At 38.6% G+C, this 19,690-nt stretch overlaps 1 protein-coding gene across 2 annotated transcripts; it reads right to left on the reverse strand.

Annotated features, from left to right (window-relative positions):
- Positions 1-1,044: 1,044 nt before the first annotated feature.
- On the reverse strand, positions 1,045-19,477 carry LOC109034684 (UPAR/Ly6 domain-containing protein bou). 2 transcript variants are annotated; one of them, XM_019047963.2, is made up of 3 exons: positions 19,214-19,477; positions 5,527-5,646; positions 1,045-1,314 (listed from the first exon to the last, which is right to left on the reverse strand). In XM_019047963.2, the coding sequence occupies exons 1-3, from the start codon at positions 19,266-19,268 to the stop codon at positions 1,268-1,270; spliced, it is 222 nt and encodes a 73-aa protein (XP_018903508.2). In that variant the 5' UTR covers positions 19,269-19,477; the 3' UTR covers positions 1,045-1,267. The 2 variants fall into 2 exon arrangements, with proteins under 2 accessions (XP_018903508.2, XP_018903497.2); XM_019047952.2 differs by lacking the exons at positions 1,045-1,314; positions 5,527-5,646 and adding exons at positions 10,412-14,911; positions 17,020-17,169 and having other exon boundaries at positions 19,214-19,441.
- Between the last annotated feature and the right edge of the window lie 213 nt (positions 19,478-19,690).

Raw genomic sequence — 19,690 nt, forward strand, 5'->3', positions numbered from 1 at the left:
AGCTACCATATTAGAATCCTTGGGATTAAAATAGAGAAAGAAGGAAAATACGGCGTCTTGATGATGTACGGAAACGGGCAAAGTACCCTCCGTTACTTCCTTGGCAGCCGAACACCCGGGATATAGGCTAAATGGATACCGGCGCTGTGATACAACTATTCCTGCTCGGGAGTTGCCTGTGTTGCATACGCACGAGAGTGAAGGCGTTTTTGTTTCATCAGCGTGCACTGCACTATGATGCGGCGCGGCGAACGACCATTGAGGGCATGTCTTTACTAGTACATACTCAAATAGGGAAGAGACCACTTTACACTAATTCCTCCACGATTAGCGTTTAAGAAAGCTCATAAAAATTTAATTTAACGGTTAATCTTGCGATTTCGAATACTTCGGAGGCGAATATTCGAATGTGATGCGATTATCTCGGTGCCGATAATTCGAAAATCGGATAGTCGACACTGGAATTAGTCGACATTGGATCTAGAGTCCAGACTCTTAAAAACATCGACAAAAAAAAGTACTCTTGATTCAATCAGAATCTAGCTTAAATCAAGAACCAAGCCTCTTACTTGCAGCGGATTTCGTTCTGATTCAAGCAAAAATCCGATTGAATCAAGAGTATTTTTTCTTGTCAATGTTTTCAAGAGTCTGGACTCTAGATCCGATGTGTTTTTTTTCCAGTGGATTATCTAAATATTCGACCATCCCTACTTTTTTGTAAACTAAACGCGACGACTTCCTGCGAGGAGACCAATCTGTTCTCTCACCTAGGGGAAAATGCCTTTATTTACAAAGTCATAAACAGCGCCTTGCGTTACGCTCTAAAGTGGGAAAAAAGTTGTGCCCACTTTTCCACGAGTTGGAAAAACGTGACGTTCAGAAGGTGCAAAACGCGAAAATCTATTCCATGCAGAAAAAATTTCGATGTGCTCATTTTGAATTTCGTAAAATTTCGCGAGAAACACAATGGTGCCACTTTCTCACTAAAATTCACTTCCAGCCTTAAAAAGCCTAAAAAGTTGAGGCTAAGATGATGTATCCTACCTGCGTTGTAGGTAAAGACAGTCCACCTCTGAATTCCATCAAACGGATATTTATACTCCTCACGGTCTGGTGTTATTCGATTGCGCATGTAGGATATCCTTACCACTCCGTATCTGGATGCGGGCTTCTTGGAGAGCCTCCAAGGAGGGGAAGCACCGCTTATGCATCAGATACCCGCTCTTGCACTGTCTTCACTCCTCACGGTATTTACGTTCTACTAGCTTCAAGAGGCCCGAAAGGTTCTTGTAGTCCTACTCCTGGATGTCATACCTGAAAAGGTACGCAACAAAGACACGTCGTTAGTAGAATCCCAACTCTACGCTAATCAACAACTTCATCAAAAGCAGAGGAGAAGCGTAGCGGCAGAGAAAATCAAGCCGTCAGTCACAAGTCACATAAGGTTGAGCGGGCTCGGACCTGCGGACCGATTATTGAAATTGATAGACAAAACTATAGACAAAGAAGACATAGGGGGTATAAAGCAATCCTATTGGTTGAAATGGGTGGTTCTCATAGACTAAGGGGGAAAATGATAGACTAACTATCGGGTCCCTCGTAGGTTGCCGTTAGTTAGTCTATTACCTACCTTCTTTGTCCATTGAAACCACTCGCTTCTACCAATAGGATCCCTCCAAATCCTTTTTGTCTTCTTTGTCTATTGCTTTGTCTATCAATTTCAATAATCAGCCCGTTGGAGCGGACTCATCAAGAAATATAATTGATTGGGCATTGATAGAACTGAGATCATCGGAAAATTACCGCTCTGTAGCAACTCCCTAGTTTCAAGTCAGCCTTTTTCAGCCCTCGGTAAAGGTAATCTTGCTGATATAAACACCCCAATCTCTGAATGGAAAGTTTGACGGAATACAAAAATGGGCACTTCACTGGAAAAAGAAACACATTGGATCTAGAGTCCAGACTCTTGAAAACATTGACAAGAAAAAGGACACTTGATTCAATCAGATTTAAGTTTAAATCAAAACAAAAGGAAATCCGCTCAAATTAAGAGGCTTGGTTCTTGATTTAAGCTTAAATCTGTTTGAATCAAGAGTATTTCTTCTTGTCGATGTTTTTAAGAGTCTGGACTCTAGATCCAATGTGGTTTTTTTTTTTTTTTTTTTTTTTTTTCCAGTGTTGTAAAAGAATCAGCTCCTTCTCCTAAGACTGTCTTGACCCGTAATTATTTCATTTTTTTTAAAGCTTGGGAGTTGACTCTTGGGAAAACCAATGGCCTCATCATCTCGCAGTCGCAGCATTTTAAAAATCGAGTGAGGTGCTTTGCGATCCATCGATATTTCCCCATTAGAAGCTGTGGTAAATAATCGATAATTGAGGTGTTCGCGGCGAACATCCTATCTATCAATAAACTTCCATTGGTTTAAATGACATATCAATCGATACATCGCATAGCACGCCACGTCACTGCTCCATTTGAGAGGGCTGAGTTGTGGAAAAAAGGATGCCGAAATTTAAAAGCAATGCGCATCTAATCCATTTGGGCTTCGCTCTAGTGTAACTGAGTGTGTTCTTGAGTTACTCTCATGCAAGGAATTAAAAAATAAAATACCGCGAGCACCAAAATTCTGACACGTTATCGGTTTCCTGCGGGCTGATTATTTAAATCGATAGACAACGTGATAGACAAAGAAGATATTGACGGTGAAACTACCAAACCACGTATCTCGTTTGCGGTGTTTAAAAATCTACGCTCACATTTTATTTTTTTGAAGTAGACCAAATCAATATCATTCCTTGAAATTTTCACGGAATTTTCTCCGCACAAAGAGGAAAAATCACAGAAATTTTAAAGACTGGATGTTAAGTAGTTTTTCATTTAAAAAATAAAGTATGACAGGAAGTCTGCGACGTCGCAAACCGAGATACGTGGTTTGGTAGTTTCACCGTCGATATAGGGAGTATGGAGCGATCCTACTAGTTGAAATGGGTGGTTCTTGCAGACTAAGAGGGTTAAGGATGGACTAACTATAGGGTCCCTCATGGGTTGCCGTTAGTTAGTCTATTACCTACCTCCTATGTCCATTGCGACCACCCGCTTAATCCAAGACGATCCGTCCAAATCCCTTTAGTCTTCTTTGTCTATAGCTTTGTCTATTAATTTCAACAGTCAGCCCACAGACTTTTTTCTCCTCATAGGCTGACGAAAAGGGAAGGGTAAGTTCAAGAGGTCTGAGTGTTTCCGTCAGTAAGGTTATTTTTTCAATATCTTAAGGTTTCTTTACTGCTGCTATACTTTCACTTCAAGCTGATAACGCAGACCTGAACCCCCCTCGCCAACTTACGTGTTTCACGCAAAATCTTTTAAACGCTTCTAAATGAGTATATTGCTGACTGCTGTGCAAAGGAAAAACGCCGTAAGAACATTCGCGAGTTGCCGAATTTCCTTCGATAAAATGTTCATTTTTCTGGAAAGTTACATATTTTTCCTTAAAATAATCAGATGTGTTAGATAAAAAGGTGAACAAAAGTGTCTGAAAAATTGGAGGAAAAATGTCCCGAATTTTCCGGTTGATTTTGAAGGAAATATGGCAATGTCTGAACTTCTGAAGGCTCTTACGACGTTTTCCCTTGAAACGTCATTGTACCTCTCTCATGTGCAGCCAGACTGAAACACGAATTTCCTGGTGAACTTATGAGTATTTTCCTTCCGATTTTTTAAAGTATTTTCCTCGTAATTGGATCTATATCATCTGGAAATTTCAAGAGAAAATGTTCACAACGCTCCTCAAAAATAGCATTTTATCGAGGAAAATTTGGCAACTCCCGAATGTTCATACGGCTTTCTTCCTAAGCACGGCAGCAGAGAAGTAGTTATGCACGATCAAGTCAAAGCGCCTTCAAAATCAAGCGACGCAGCCACGCATACTTCTACGGCGGAAGGCACAGACAGACCTACGCTTGTTCTTACAGAGCTCATGCCGAGAGCCGAATTTTCAATGGGCAGAACGTTGCTCATTTTCGGTTGGAAAAAAATTACGAGAGGAAATATGGCAACGTGTAATACAATTAGGCTGATTGTTGTCATGCAAGAAATCAGACCTGATCGACGGATCGTTGCTCGACGTGATAAAATAATCGAAGACAATTTGGATTACATTTTGCAATAAGGAACCACTAGCTTTGGCTTTTCCATAAAAGCACCTTTCTGCTTAGGGAAACCGATAGCATATATGTTGTTTCTGAAATGAGCCAGAAATAATGGTTTCACATCGTAAAATGTAGTCAATTTAGGGGATTTTTAAATAAAACTCTCCCGAGTGAGTCCAAGAAACTCCAGTGAGCGACGACGACGGGACAGGACAAGGAATCAGACGCACAACTAGCTTCATAATTATAATCTTCGCCATTGAGCGGCGTAGAAATATGAAGCTCCCATGGCCAGAGGTTGCCGAATTTCGTCAACGAGGGCATTTTTACAGCGATTAATATGAAATTCAAGTGCAGTTCATGGGAAGAGCACTTAGAATATCGATCGCTGAAGTGTAAAACCACGTACCTTCATTGCGCTGATTCAAAACTTCCGCTCCTATTTTATTTTTACGAAGGGCAACAAGCCAACTTGTCACAGCTTGTAATTTATACGGAATATTCTGCTGACAGAGAAGAAAAATCAAGAGAGTTTTTAAGAAATTACGTTCGCTAGTTTTCAGAGGAAAAAATCAAGTATGGTGGGAAGTTTGCAACGTCGCGGATGGAGATAACGACGGTGAAAGTCGGCAATCACGTAACTCGGTTTGCGACGTCGCAGACTTCCTGTCATACTTTATTTTTTAAACGGAAAACTACTCAACGGTAATTATTTAAAACTGCCGTGATTTTTCTTCTATATGCGAGGAAAATTCTGCAAAAACTTCAAGGAATCATGTCCATTTGTTCTCCTCTAAAAAATAACATAGTTGCGGAGATTTTCAGACACCGCAAACGAGTTATGTGATTGCCGACTTGCACCGTCGATAAGTGGTTTCATACTTTGGCCAGCGATATGAAACATTCTATATTTATGATTTTTGAGAGAAAATATGTGTACATAGCACTTTGATTCAGCTGCAAGATTCGCCTTGAGCGGTTCTATAAAAGCCCGACGAACATATCGATGCGTGGATTGGATTGGGGGAACACGGAACATTCGTCCCCCAGCTAGGGGGTGGGGGGGGGGGGGCTCCGGCCTCCACACCTGCCAGACGTTCTCCTAGAGTGAAAAAAGTTACGTCTTAAAAAGTACGTAAAAATGACTTCCAGCCAGTTCGTCACTCTCCGAACGAAAGAACGTATCTACAATTCAAAGGTGCGAAAGTTCCAATTGAGGAGTTCTTTTAAACCATCATGACACATGGAGCATTTCTGACCGGTAATAATTGCAGGAAATTCAGATCTTTAATGGCAAATAAATAGCAAAACATAAAAATACAACTTTCTATCGAAGGCTATACATCATTTGTAAATAAAAAAGAAATTTAGTCTTACCTGTTACTGGGAACATTTCTTGAGAGGCTAGCAGGTCGCACTCGGACTCGCCCCGTAGCTTTCTTGAACAATGGGGAATATGGTCAAATTTCCTTTCTGATTTCAGTCTCGAAATCAAACCTGCAACAAGTAAGTTGGACGAATGATTATGTGTGAAGAAAAATTTCTGATTTTAAGAGGTCACTCATACCATACCAACCGGCCAGGGCCGGATTAAGGGGGTGGCCACATGGGCCGCGGCCCATGGCGGCAGATCTAAGGGGTGGCAAAAATTTGCAATTTTTTTAAGTGTAGGTATAAAAAAAATCGAATTTAGACAAAAAAACATTACAAACGAGAAAAGGCGACAAAATCTCTCATTTACTGAGAGTATAGTAATTTCTAATTTTGTCGTCTCTTAGTGGTACAAGAGAGAGTACTTTCAATTAGTCGAGTTAAGAGAGAAACCAAACACGCAATTTGGCCTGGAACGGCGCGACTTAGAGAGAAATGATAACGAGGACTTGAGATGAAAAGGAGAAGCCCTCGGCGCGGCGATCGGCATGCAACACATATTAGCGCCTACAAGACTGCACGAATACTTCTCGCATTGCATCAAACACAGTGCGGTCATTGCGGTCAGCGTGAAACGGATAGCGCCTACAAGACTGTCTGAATACTTCACGCATTGCGCCAAACACAGTGCGGTCAGCGTGAAACGCATAGCGCCTACAAGACTGTCTGAATACTTCACGCTTTGCGCCAAACATGGAAGGCATGGAAGGCAAACAAGGCCTTCCATGTTTGGCGCAAAGCGTGAAGTTAACTAAACTTAACTTTCGCGCAAAGTTCCGTGAACTTTTGCTAGTAGTGTTGACAGGGCTTTCCCAAAAAATGTGTTCAACACGAGTAAATGCGTCTTATGCACCCCTCCCACGCTGGCACGTTCACTTGATGGTTTTTATCGAGTTTCAAAACGAATGAGAAGGGGGCGGCAAAATGCAGGCGGCCCATGGGCAGCAAGTAGGTGAATTCCGGCCCTGCAACCGGCGTGTTTATATACTATCTTATCCTTGCGTCGATAAATACCATGGTGCTTCCTCACGATTAGCATTTGCACCCCGAAGCGTCGGCCATGTTGAATATTGCGTAGCATCCTAGTGCGCAAGGGTGTTAGATAGAATGACTCCTCTTGCGAAATGTTTACCTAGGTACCTATATCGCAGTATTGTTTTTGAAGAGGGCGGCTTAAAAAAGCACAGATTATGGACATAAATTGTGAAGTTTGGAGTGAATTTCAGACTTTCCTATAATGCGTCCGTCGTGATTTTGAAGCCATTTTGTCTACGGAACAACTCCTCTCTTTTGTTCTAGCTGAAGTTTGCAACAGGCCCATTCTTCTTGCACCTCGATCTTCAGCCACTTGGCGAATCTCGGTTCTTTCCCAGAGTGAATTTTCGATCCTCTTGACTCAATGCAAATAATCTCCCGGTGGCGGCGGCGGGGCTGACGGTGATTTTCCGTCGTCGCTGGAACTTTCGCGTACTCCGGGGTCCGTCCCTCGGCCCGATTCATTCAAGGCCTCGACGGCGGGAGAAGACGCCGTCCAGCGCTGCCGAATTTCCTCAAATATCCCGGAAAATTCATGATTTCACGGCGGAAGAGGAAGATTTACGATGGCGGTTCGACATGTGAGCTCGGTTCGTCGGCGGCGGAGAGACCAGGGAGCCACGTTGAGACCGCGACGATCCTAAATTGAATCCGACGGTGTCAAAGCCCGGAAAGTTCATATTCTCGCGAGCCCTGAGCTCCGTAAGGGTGTGTATATTGTGAGGCTCATTTTGTGGTGTGCATGTTTGGTTTGACATGGGTAGGTTCAATTAATGAGTCAAACGCATCGTATTCTGGAGCTGCGAGGATGGTAGTTAACCTTTACCAATTGTCTAGTTGAACCGCTGTCCGCGCCTGCCAAATCGAGTTCCCCGTCTAGCTCGACCTATTCGATCTATCGCTCTGTCGCGTCCTCGGAGGAGTGTAGTGATGGCAATAGTAATAAGAAAAATTATTATTATTAATTCTTTTTTGAAAAAAATAAAACGACGGAGAGTTTGCACCCAAAAATGTTATTGCTTCATCTGAGAGTGCATAATGAGCTGAGTTCGCAGAATTTTTTTATAATTTTCTTTTGACATGGGAAATTGGAGAAAAATACATTTTAAAGTGAGGAAATGTGCAACTTGTGACGTCATCTGGTAGCATTTTCCATTTAAACACATGTATTTTAGCAGATTAGGTTATTTTGTCATATTTTCGCCAATAATTGTCCAATTTAGAAACCAAGGATATCCGCGAACTCAGTTTCTCTGTAGTACTATTTTAAAGATAAAATTTACAAAATTTAAGGCACCTGCAAATTCTCCATTGAGGGGTTTGGAGGACAAGACCCATAAATGAAGTTTTTTAAAAAATTGAGATAGTTATGATTTCAAGTAAAACTTAGTCTCAACGCACAGTCTGTGAAAAATTCGCTCCCAAATTCCACTTTTTCAGCATCAAGAAGTCAGTTTGAACTTTCTCTCGGCCATAAGGATCCATGTAATTTCGTAACTTCAAACACGTAGTTCTCGAAATAGCAAAGATTGCACTTATGCGCCTTATCCTCCAAGCCCCTTAATTATTTTCATTCTTTTTTTTCAAAAAAAAATTTAGTTTAAAAGTTTTTTTAAACAAGGATGATGTCATAAAAAAAACCCCGCCAATTTGGAAAGGAAATATCCGAAAAGTCATGTTGACGTCATAAACGGGATTACCCGATTACGCCATTGATAACGTCCTTTTGGCTTTTCCGATTGCGTTTTGAATAATTCAACATCGACCGATTAGAGCAAAGATAGCGACGAACAAACAAATATCAGCTTTGCTTTTAAGTGATATAGTCAGATTTCAACGCACACTAAAAAAGAAGTTACGGGCTGTGTTGAAGGCCCATTAAAGGAGATGTTTGTCAAAGGTTTCTTCAGTGTGAGTGTTACACACGTTGGCAAAATTTATTGCTCAGTCCGCGGATTGGGAAACGTTTTTTCTTAGTCAAACTGCCCGATTATCCTGCCCAGTCCGTAAAATACTGCCATGCTGAGGAAAAACGCCGTATGAACCTTCAGGCGTTGCCTAACTTCCTTTAATAAAACACGAATTTCCTGGTGAATAAATGATCATTTTTCTTCCAATTTTTCAGATAATTTGGTTCGCAGTTTCACCTAGAGTTCCTAAAAATGTCGATGAAAAGTATTCATAACTTGACTCAAAAATAAACATTTTATCGAAGGAAATTTGGCAACTCTCGAATGTTCATACGGCGTTCTCCCTTAGCACGGCAGAATAGGCAGTCATAGTCCACAGACTGGCCAGTCAAAAGTCTGAAAATTATTCCAAAGTAGCCCGTAGTTCATGTTAAATGACACGCTAATAAGCAACGAATGTCCCTCACAAAAGCAGCAAGACGCTAGACGTGTTGATTGCGGCGCCATGATACAACTATTCGTGTTCCACGAACGTGCGGGTAGCCCGTTCAAAAATTGAAGGCGCTCCCACTTTTCTCTCTTCTTCAGAAATGCACTGGATCTGTCAGTTGTAGCTTGTAGCACCCGAATACGAGAGCGCCTACATCAGATAAGTGTATTAAATCAATTTTCTCGGATCACTTATTTGATGGTCACAGTGGCTGTAATAAATACTGATTTAAATTTATGATAATTTTTTTTTTTTTAATTTTAAAATACCTAATACAGGTATGTTCATGCGGTATTCATCAAACTACTGTGGCGACTTTTAAGACTTTTGAGACGTCTAAGCTTTTTTGCAAGACTTGATGAGGCTGTTAAAGACCCATAACATGAATTTGGTGCACAACCTGAGAAAGGTGATTATCAGCGACACTTTTCTTTCAAAGTTAGCTACATCACGTGATGTCGACTTTAATTAAGGTGATTCTGAGATAAACTTACGATTAAAAATCATAATTGATTAATACTATCAATATGTGAATTCTGAATTTTTGGACGTATTGTCTAAAATCATAGCTAAGCAGGCTGCAGTCTGCAGTGCTTCTGGACTTAAGGTGACTTGTCAAGGTTCCTGGCGCACGTAGTTGAACTGGCGTGCGATATATCGCATGAATTGTGTCTAAAATCTCGGCAGATTTTGGATTTTTGGCCCAAAAAGGACGATTACCCCTGCGCATGAGCCTAAGGAATCAATCTAGACCAAAAAATTGGCAAAATTCAGAGAAATGAAAGTTCCTACTTGGAAAATAATCTCGTATCTATTCGATACAGTTATCGATTTCTGTATCGAATGCGAGGTTTTTTCCAAATCGAATTCTGCTTCCATTTTTCTAATTAATGGGTTTAGATTGATTCCTTAGACTAATGCAAGGAGTTATCGTCCTTTCCTTGGCTAAAAATTCAAAATCTGCCGAAATTTTTGACAAAATCGATTTTATATATAGCATGCCAGTTCGACCATGTCAGAAACCTTGGTGAATCACCTAAAGTTTCAAATATGTGATCGAGGAATTAAAATTGCGAAATATCTCGAAATCCGCATGCATGGCTGGAGCATTAAATCGATTGTTTTTTTTTTTTTTTTCTATACTCTCACTCAGAAACTTTTTAAACGGATATTTTGAGATCTTTCTGGATCAAATGTACATTACCCTTAAAACCCTACGCAACTCAATATTAAGTAAGTGACTATTGAAAAAAGGTATTTGTTTTCGAAATTAATAATCAACTTATCGATGGGCTGCATGTAGAAGCATTCACGTAGCGAAACTAGACATCCACCTGAATTCTAAGTGCATTCCGTGTAGCATTCTGGGCATTAGGAAAATATAACAACATCCAAATTTCATTGAATTCAAATTTTATTAAACAAATGAGGTTGCTGTTAAATAAGTACAAAATCAAGGCAATAGTTAATTGTTGGACGGCATGCTAAAATGTATAAAACAAAAAACAAACAGAAAATCATATTAAACATGGAAATCAATTCGAACAGATAAATATAGTGCAAAGTCGCATCAATGCTTAACTTAATCTTATTAAAGTATACGCACGAAATTCAAAATAATATTTCGTTAAAAACAGAGCGTGTGGACGGAATATCTGATCACCATTTCCATAAAAAAAAAACTATGAAAAATAGGAATTTTATATTAAAAATTGACAGCACAAGTTGAAATATTTTTTTAGAAAATAAGAGCGTTGGCAGGTTCCATGTAATATTCTAATTCGGCCGTTGTCGAATTCTTACAATTAGAGGGTTGTTAAATTGATTAAAATCGCAAAAGGTAAAACAAAACACATTCGAAAGACTCATAAAAAAACGTAAAAATACAGTGAGAGTAAGAACGTGGCACACGTGTAAAATAAAATCACAGTAGAGTTTCGATTATCCGCGATAACTGGGACCGGAGATACCGAAATCCACGCAAGACGGCCGGAAAAAGTCACCGGAAAGACTGTACTTTAAAGGAATCAGTAAATACACTTACACGCATTAGGAGAGAATATAATTCTTAACTAAGAATCCTTTTTAACACTCAGGTAACACTGGAGGCCTGCACGTGCGCGTACATATGGAAAGATGTTTTTTTCCAAAGAGGAGAAGAGTGACCCCGAATTTCTCCATTCGATCCCGGTCGCTTTCAAAGGAAATAGAAAAAGTAAAAATAAAGTCGGCTCCACAGACCGCGGATAATCGAGACTCCACTGTATTTGTACAGAATCAACTAGAGCAGTATTGAGTTTGGCTGAACTATAATACCTCTATGCTTTAATGTAAAGATAGGTAAAATATTCATTCATCAAATAAAAGAAAACTTCACGCTTCACCTCGTTTTTGTATATCTTCCTCTTAATTTCTTTCGCCTCTCCTTTTCTTGAATCCGTGATTTACCTTTTTTCTAGCTCCATCTGAAACGGATGGTGAAGAGGGAACACTGTTTTCATGTCTCTAGACTTGTGCAAAGCCAAGTGCATTCTTGATTATAGCCTTTGTAAGATCAAAAATAACAAAAACAAACGAAAAAATCACAAGAGTGTTGAAAATCCAAGGCAAAAATCAAAATCATCTTTATTTGATTAAGGATTCACGACCCTTCTGAATTGGACACTAGACTAACAACTATTAATTACACTGGACTCAAAGAATTCGATGGATATTGTCATCAACGTCAATTCTTAGTGCCTTCAATTCAAGGGTTAGTCAACTTTGCTTGCATTAGAGAAGTTAATTGCCTCTCTCATTCTCATTTATTTACGAACTTCACGCACGGAGAACTCGGAGAAGTAACGGGAAGGAGGGGGGTCAGCCGGGGGAGGGGATCGGCACTCTATTCAGGATTTTTACCGGTAGTTTTAAAACTCTTGAATGGAAGAAAATACTTACGAATGATAAAAAAGTTCCTTAAAATCAAAAAAATTAATATTGGCTCACAATCAGTGTGAGAGTTTCAAGGCATACCTGATAAGCAAAATTTTTCTTACTTCACACACAAAATAAAATGATTTTAGTTTATTGGCTGAACGTAAAAATGCAAATCTAAAACTAAAATTACTAGAGACCGAACGTACTTCAAGAACCATCCATTTATTCCTGAGAGAAGGGGGGGGGGGGAGGGGGTGCCTGACGAAAAGAAAAGGGGCTAGGCTAAACATGGTATTGGGCTAGAAACTCCTGTTTTTTGAAAGTGGGAAAGAATTAAAAAATGGGGAGAGGACGGGGAGGGAGAAAAATAAATAAACTTTAAATCTTCCATTAGTTCTCACTGTAAGTACGTGGAGGGAGGAGGGGGTCTATTCGGTCAGAAATAATTTTTAAAGGGAGCCCATAGCTACCTAACAAGGGGTTAAAATTGGAAATAGCGCCTGATGTAACCTATGAATTGCCTTTGAGTGTCCTTTTTGGAGATAAAAATCATAAGAAGAAAATATGGAAGTGACACAATATTGGAGACCCTTTAACTTTCAAAAAGACATTCTGGAGGCAGAGGAATAAATATATGGCTGGCAAGAAGTCTAGGAGTCATGGAGACTACTGATTACAAGAATTACAGAGAATTAATTAGCGACATTAGTTGGATTAGAAAATTACAGACAAGAGGAATTAGAAATTATCGCAGCACTACATTCGAATTATTGATTCTGAGGTGGCAAAGTTTTCTTGAACTTTGCTTCAGAGCACTATGAGCTCTTGCGATAGGTATTGTTAGTACAACATAAGTATAGACTATTAGAGGAATTAAAATATTTACACATACAATCATTCTAAAATCATTTTAGCAAAATAAAAACTAAATCTAAAGTCTTGGAACCAAGGAAATCAATAAGACTCCTCTACAATTAGCTATTAAAAATGAGTTACTGTACGCTTCGAGCACTTAAGATTAATAGAACAGACTAGATAACAATGCAATGAAAATTGACAGACTGGCGACGGCATTGGAAAAAAAGGAGCTTTAGTGAGGGAAAAAAGGAGGAATATCAGTTGACTGACTGCTGGACCTACTTAATTTGTAAAATACCTAATACTTTGAGATCTTTTCTAGATAGTATCATGAGCATAATTATTCTTTCTTTTCTTGAAAAAAGAAACAAGATAGGATCATGAAGAATTTGAGAAGCAGTTCATACACAAGCAAAAACTATCACTATCAAATAGCATTTACCGACAGAAAATGCAACTGAGGTTTAAAAAATGCAGTGACTTGTTTCATAAAACTAACGAAAGCCAGGAAATTAATAATCTCAGTATGGAGCATCAGTAAAGCTTTTAGATTATTCGTCTTCAGAGATTGAGGGGTAAAGTTAATATAAACCATAAAAGGTTCCAAGCAGAGGAGGTAAATGTAAAAAACTGAGCCCTTTTCATTCGGACGGATTTCTTGTTTTCTACTTGACTAATTGAAACTGGAAGGTGGGAGAAAACGCTGAGAAAATATTACAGAAATAATAAATACATTCGCAGAATGAAAAAAAAAAACAAAACAAAACAAACCAAAACATGGAACAGTATCTTACAATATATCTAGTACATACATGGTTCATGTTAACTTGAGAAACACAACAAATAAATTCAATTTTTTTCAAAGACTGTAGTTGTTAATTTCAAGATACTTGCACCCCCGGTGAATTTTTTTTTTTTTTTGGTTTAAATAAAGTAAGTTGAACGTCTGTATGGTTTTTATATATTTATTTTTTCAAGGGAAAAAAACCGAGACATTCTCATTCAACTTCCTTTATTTTTCGATTCTGTCTTCAATTTGTCATACGGACTAAACCGTCCCGGCGAACCTTCTGGTTTTCATCTCTGACCGTCTGAGGGAGCTTAGGGAACTGATACCACTGTTGTCAAACAAATTGATTAATCGGCTGACTGGTGTGGGCTGCTTTTTGTCTATTTACAAGACATTTCAATGGGAAAGTATCCTCATAAGGGCCAAAAATCGATATTAAGATCCCAAGGGCTCAATCCATGAAATTCAACCCCAGAAGAAGATGTCCACAGGCTGTTGATCGATTTTGTATGCTCAATTGCTCAAGTATACACAATTTTTAATAGCTTTAGCCACTCATTAAGCACTTCCAACACAGTTGGTCCAGTTTTCAAGTAGTTGACACTTGGATCAGCATAATGAAACATTTATAATGCTAAAAAGAAAATGTTTTCTTAAAAGATTTTGTCTTCAGTTCTTAACCAATGCCAATTTCAAGTACCAATAATTTGTCCATACTCGAGAGTCCAAGTATCTTTAAATGCAAAAAAAAGGTTGAAGAAAAAATCAAGTACGTAGGTATAAGTATTTTCAAGAATGTGCATGAATCATGTGGTACTCTCCCTCGAATTTAGGAATAGAATTAAAAAAAAAAGAAAAAAAAAAAGAAAGAAAACGGGGTGAATAGAAATTACATTGCAAAGAACCAATGCACTGATACTTTGAAAAGTAAGAATTCTTGTTTAATCTTTTTTGGTTCTGAGCTTAGGATAAAAATGAAAATGGAAGGCAAAGAGGGCCATTAAATCTACAGACAAATATTTTCATAAAATATTGCACAAAAAAATGTTCAGATAAAAAATCCTATACAATAAAACTAGTGGTCTCCAGTTCAGAAACTTAGGTAGTTGGTCCAGAAAAAGATTTAAATGGTACCCATGTACAGAGAAATCAAAATGGTTGAAAAAAAGAACAAATTGACTGGCTTGAGGAGATGAGCAGAGTTGCAACCATCAGAACCGCAAGTGTAAACGCAGGACCTATATTCTCGATCTACTCCTGGCTGTTTGACGTAGTTGCAGTAATTACCCATGTCAAGAGCGGAGCAAAATCTTTTAGTTCCTAGGCCACCTGTCAAAAAATTCGTGATGGGATGAATCTGTGAGTCAACTTCAGCGCAAAAAATGAAGAATTAACTGGACCCTGTTTCAGATGAAAAAGGTAAGCTCATCTGAAACAGGTAGGTATAATAAAACTGAGGCTTATCAAAATATTCCCCGTACAGCAGCATTTCATCCTTTTATTAATTTTTTAAAAAATTCTGATATTTTTCCATGAAATTTGTAAAAAAAAAATACTCTAGATAGGTCAAGAATAATTATGTAAAATGAAATTTTACACTTTAAAAATGCTTAGTTTTTCTTCGTTATAATGAAACTGATATGTAGAGTTCGTTACCACTGGAAAAAGAATTTACTAATTTTACCAGTAAAATTGGACCAAATCAGAGGAAAGAAGCAGATTTTTGGTAGATGTTTCGCATAAAAAGGAGTATTCTCATTGATTGGTCGTTGAACTATTACTTTTTTTGTAGGGACTACTGTTTTTGATGATGTAGATTATTTGTATAAGTATTAAAAGGTATTTAAAAATAATTCAATGGTTGACTTTGCCAGATCTTCTATAAAAAAAAATAGATTAAGTATACAAAAACAAGAAAATGAGTCAAAATCAAACCAAAAAAATTGATGGCGGAAAGTATATCGTACAAAAAAGCATGAAGAGAGAAGTGTATTCAATATCATGCTAAAAATTGCGGAAAAGTCAATGCAAGACCACCTAGAGTGTAACTAGAAAAGAACAAGAGAGGCATTAAAAGCGAAAGAAATCTTACCAGTTTTGAGGGTGGAAAAAAAAACTGTGCACAGCTCCTTCTGAGTGAGTGAACCACATACATCACAAAATTAAACAGGGTAGAGCTCAGTGCTGGATCAAAAGAAAGTGCTTCCACTACGGAAATGAAAAAATACTGCCAGTTGAAATGTTTTTTTTTTCAGACAGAGTTAAATACCTCCGTAATTTCCTGTGCTTTTGATGCAGAATCTTGCATCATAGATATGATGGCAGGACAACGATCTAACAGTTCCACCGTCGTCCATATGGATCATTGCATCACCACAATCCATATTTTCTGGAGCGGTGCACTGGTAGCATGAAATTTGATGAGCTGGCCACAACCGTAAGCATCAATAAAGAAAAAGAAGTGTCTTCAATAAAGGACCCTTAGGTTTAGTGCTGGTACAAGTAAAAATGCAATAGAAATGATCATAAGAAAACTTAGTTGTACAGCTTAGAGTTGGATTCAAAGCAGCCAGAAAAGCCCACAACCAAATCTGTCAAGCTAAGGAGGAACACCATATGGACTTGAGGCGTTGCCAAATTTCCTTGCATAAAGAATTCATTTTTGAGGAAAGTTATGAGTATTTTCTTTTAAAATTTTCAGATACTGCAGAGGAAATTCTGTGAAAAATTGGGAGAACAGTTACAAAAGTTTCATTAGAAATTCCTAACTTATCGAAGAAAATTTTGCAACGCCTGAAGACTCATACAGCGTTGTTCCATGGCATGGCAGAAATCATGAGAGATGTTATCTGATAGTTAGCTCTTTTAAAAAAAAATAATGAAGGTGCGACACCTTGGATTCAGTCACTGCTTGAAAGATGCTCTTTGGCCTGTATGGAACAGATCAAAGTGCGAAATAGGGATGCAATAAGTGAGACTCCGCCCTCGAGATTTTTATCGATAAAAATCTCGAGTCTCAATCTGTAAAAGCAGGTCAAGAGGCAAATCTTGAGCTATAAGAATCTTACAATCTGACTGGCGCAGCTGAGGTACCGCATACGAGGAAGAGAAAACTGTTCTGAAGAATTTAAAGCATCGCAAAAGGTAAGCATATAATCACAGATGACTGAACAAATGCAGTAATTTTTCACTTCTCTTGCTTTCAATCGGCAAGAAACATGACACAAGAAAGGTATCAGTCTCTGTTGAAGTATGGTTGCAACTAACCGGTTTGCATGGTGCCAGATCAAGAGCTGATCAGACTAGGCAGGAAATACCGAAAGGTTTTAAGAGGATGTAAGCTGTAATTTTGGCAGGACAAGCCCTTTTGCTCCCAGTGACCCATTGAAACCATGATGTGCCAATTTTGGCGAATATTCTGCTGGGAAATCTAATACCTTGAGCAACTTTCTTAACACAAAACTTTGCGTTTGGGATACTTGAGCACGATTTGGATTTCAAATCAGGGCTGCTTTTATCCATAAGGTAGTTACAGTCAGACGCATCAGCCATGCCGCTATCACATTGATAGCACTCAATACATTTGGCTGAAATTAATTACAAGAGTTTTTTCAAGACAGTAAGCACGGTAGGTATGATATTCAAAAAATTATTTGAAAACCGGTTTTTTTTTTCAATCTTTGGTGAAGAACAACAATGACAATGAAAAATTAGGAGGAAAACTTAAGCAATGACTTGTACCAATGATTGCATAAAAAAGACGAGATGACTAAAAATTTAGCAGCTTAATACAGAGAAATATTACATCAAATTTTTGAAAATTTGCAGAAGATTAATATTGAGAATGGAAAGATATATGTTGCTCATGATTGATATCCCACACATTGAGTCATGTCCATTTCCCTAATTTTCCATACCAATGTTCAGTAAATTTTCATACATTTAGTCGCTTTTCTGACAAGAGGACATAACTACATTTCAAAATGAGCCCTGTTATCCATATAATAATATGCTTTCCAGGACCGACATGGGAATTGAGATACGTCCTGACATCAGAGAAATGATGATTTGATGTAGTAATCCTCACAGGTGATTTTGCTACTAATAATTTCATTACTTACGTCAATTCATTGAATGAGATATTTATTTTTGCTTTCTACTGACATCAGCTGTGCATAGCAGCGGAATTAGTGGTCTTTTTGGTCCTGACTTAGATCACTTGGATTTACCTTCAATGGAATAGCAAAACGGAGTGGGAACAGAAGTCAGTGGAAGCACCACAACTCAGACCAGCGCTAAATCTGACCGATCACACTGGCTTGCCACTTATCGACAAAATTTTGTAGTTTTTTTGTTGGACGGGGCAAGACCGAATAGTGAATAGAGCTATGTGATTAGTCGACTAAGTTGTTCGAAGGAATCAGATCAAGCAGCGGAGCCCTTTATCGGTGTCAACACTTTCCAATATTTTTCTAACATCCATTTTTCCGTCTTACAAAAGCTCATTTTTCGATCACAAATCCTCTTTACACCCTATCATTCAGTTCATCTCCAGTGCATTTTATTATAAAACTTGCAACTGATAGCTACATAGATTATAGCCAGCCTATCACGCATAGACTTGTTGTCTCGCCACCTGTGACGTCAGCAAGTCTATATAAGCATGCGCTGCGCCTAAATCGAGGTCCTCTTCCATCTCTCAGACCCTAGGAACACACACCCTCTCTTAGTGATTTTGGTCCTCTCTCAGTTCTTAGTCTCAAGTGACCATTCTAGTTTCTTTTCATCAAGAGTTTCTAACTCTCAATACTTAAAAGTGCACCGTTGTGTGGAAATTTGTCGACTTTTCTTCTGCTCTCGATTTTCGTATTTTGTGCAACTTTCTTGTGAACTTCGGATTAGTACAGTGCTAAACTTTGTCTCAAAATTTCTTCTCTTTCATTCTTACTCCATTTCTCGTAGTTTGTTCATCCTACATTAACAAAGATTGGCTGGTACCGAAACGGTTAATATTTTCGGACTTTAATTCATATCACATCACAAATGAGAATGAGATAAGTTTTCCATCAACTCTCGTTTCGAAAACTAACTCTGATTCATTACGTGTCGCCAAAACCTGCTCTTATACGCAACTCGGCTCCAAAATTCGACTCTGATTCATTACAATCGGGTGCATAATCGACTAAATAAAGGCCCCTCTATGGTGGCTGACAACCAATGCATTATTCCGCCTGAAAAAGGGCTACGCTACCAAATCCGAGTCCTTCAAAGAAAATAGTTGACTGAACACATAGCTCCATTCCCCTTATACTTGCCTCTCACTGAGATGTATCGTTCTTTGCAATATATTGGTGAATCTGACATTTAAACAACAGAGAGATATGCGAGGTTTAGGATATTTGCAACAAACGCTTTCAAACAATTTCAGACGATTCTTGATCATAGCTTCAAATGGGAAAGTTTCGAAAGCCTATGATTCACAATTTGCCATTGGTCTTGTCCATCCAGACAAAATCTAAATTTCAATAGTAGACATTCTACTGCTTTTTCAGTTTCTATAAATGTCTCTTCAGTGATCAATGATTACGCTAATGGACTACTAAAATACATATTGCGTAGGTACTTTCTTACCGTTCCTAAAGCACATAAATAAGAAGACAGCATGGAGAAGTACTGTTGAATTCATTTTGCAAAAACGTGAGGATGATCAGAGAAGATACAAATCCGGAAGAAACACGATCAACGAAAGAAATTAACACAGTTTCAGACTTTGTTCGCAATTATTCACGTGACGATTGTTTTGGCACTTCTCGTTCCTAACCTAACCTGTAAACGTAAACAGAAACACAAGAAACCTCCAGTATCTTGAACAGGACCAGGGACGAGTTCTATAGGACGCCGTTCTGTTGTGAGCCGGTGATTGCAGCGCATTCTCGCGTAGGATCCTAGTCAACTCAGAGGATCCTCCCCCCCGAACCACGACTCATCCATCGCCCGCTCCAAAAGTGAGGTTAAGCCGGAGATTGAAAAATAACACATAAGGCGGCTGAATTCTTGAAAAATAAGTATATTTTTGGAGTTTTTCGACCCCTTTCGACATGGAAGAGC

The sequence above is a fragment of the Bemisia tabaci genome, chromosome 6 (genome assembly GCF_918797505.1).
Source record: "Bemisia tabaci chromosome 6, PGI_BMITA_v3".
In the NCBI taxonomy this organism is placed as follows: Eukaryota; Metazoa; Arthropoda; class Insecta; order Hemiptera; family Aleyrodidae; genus Bemisia; species Bemisia tabaci.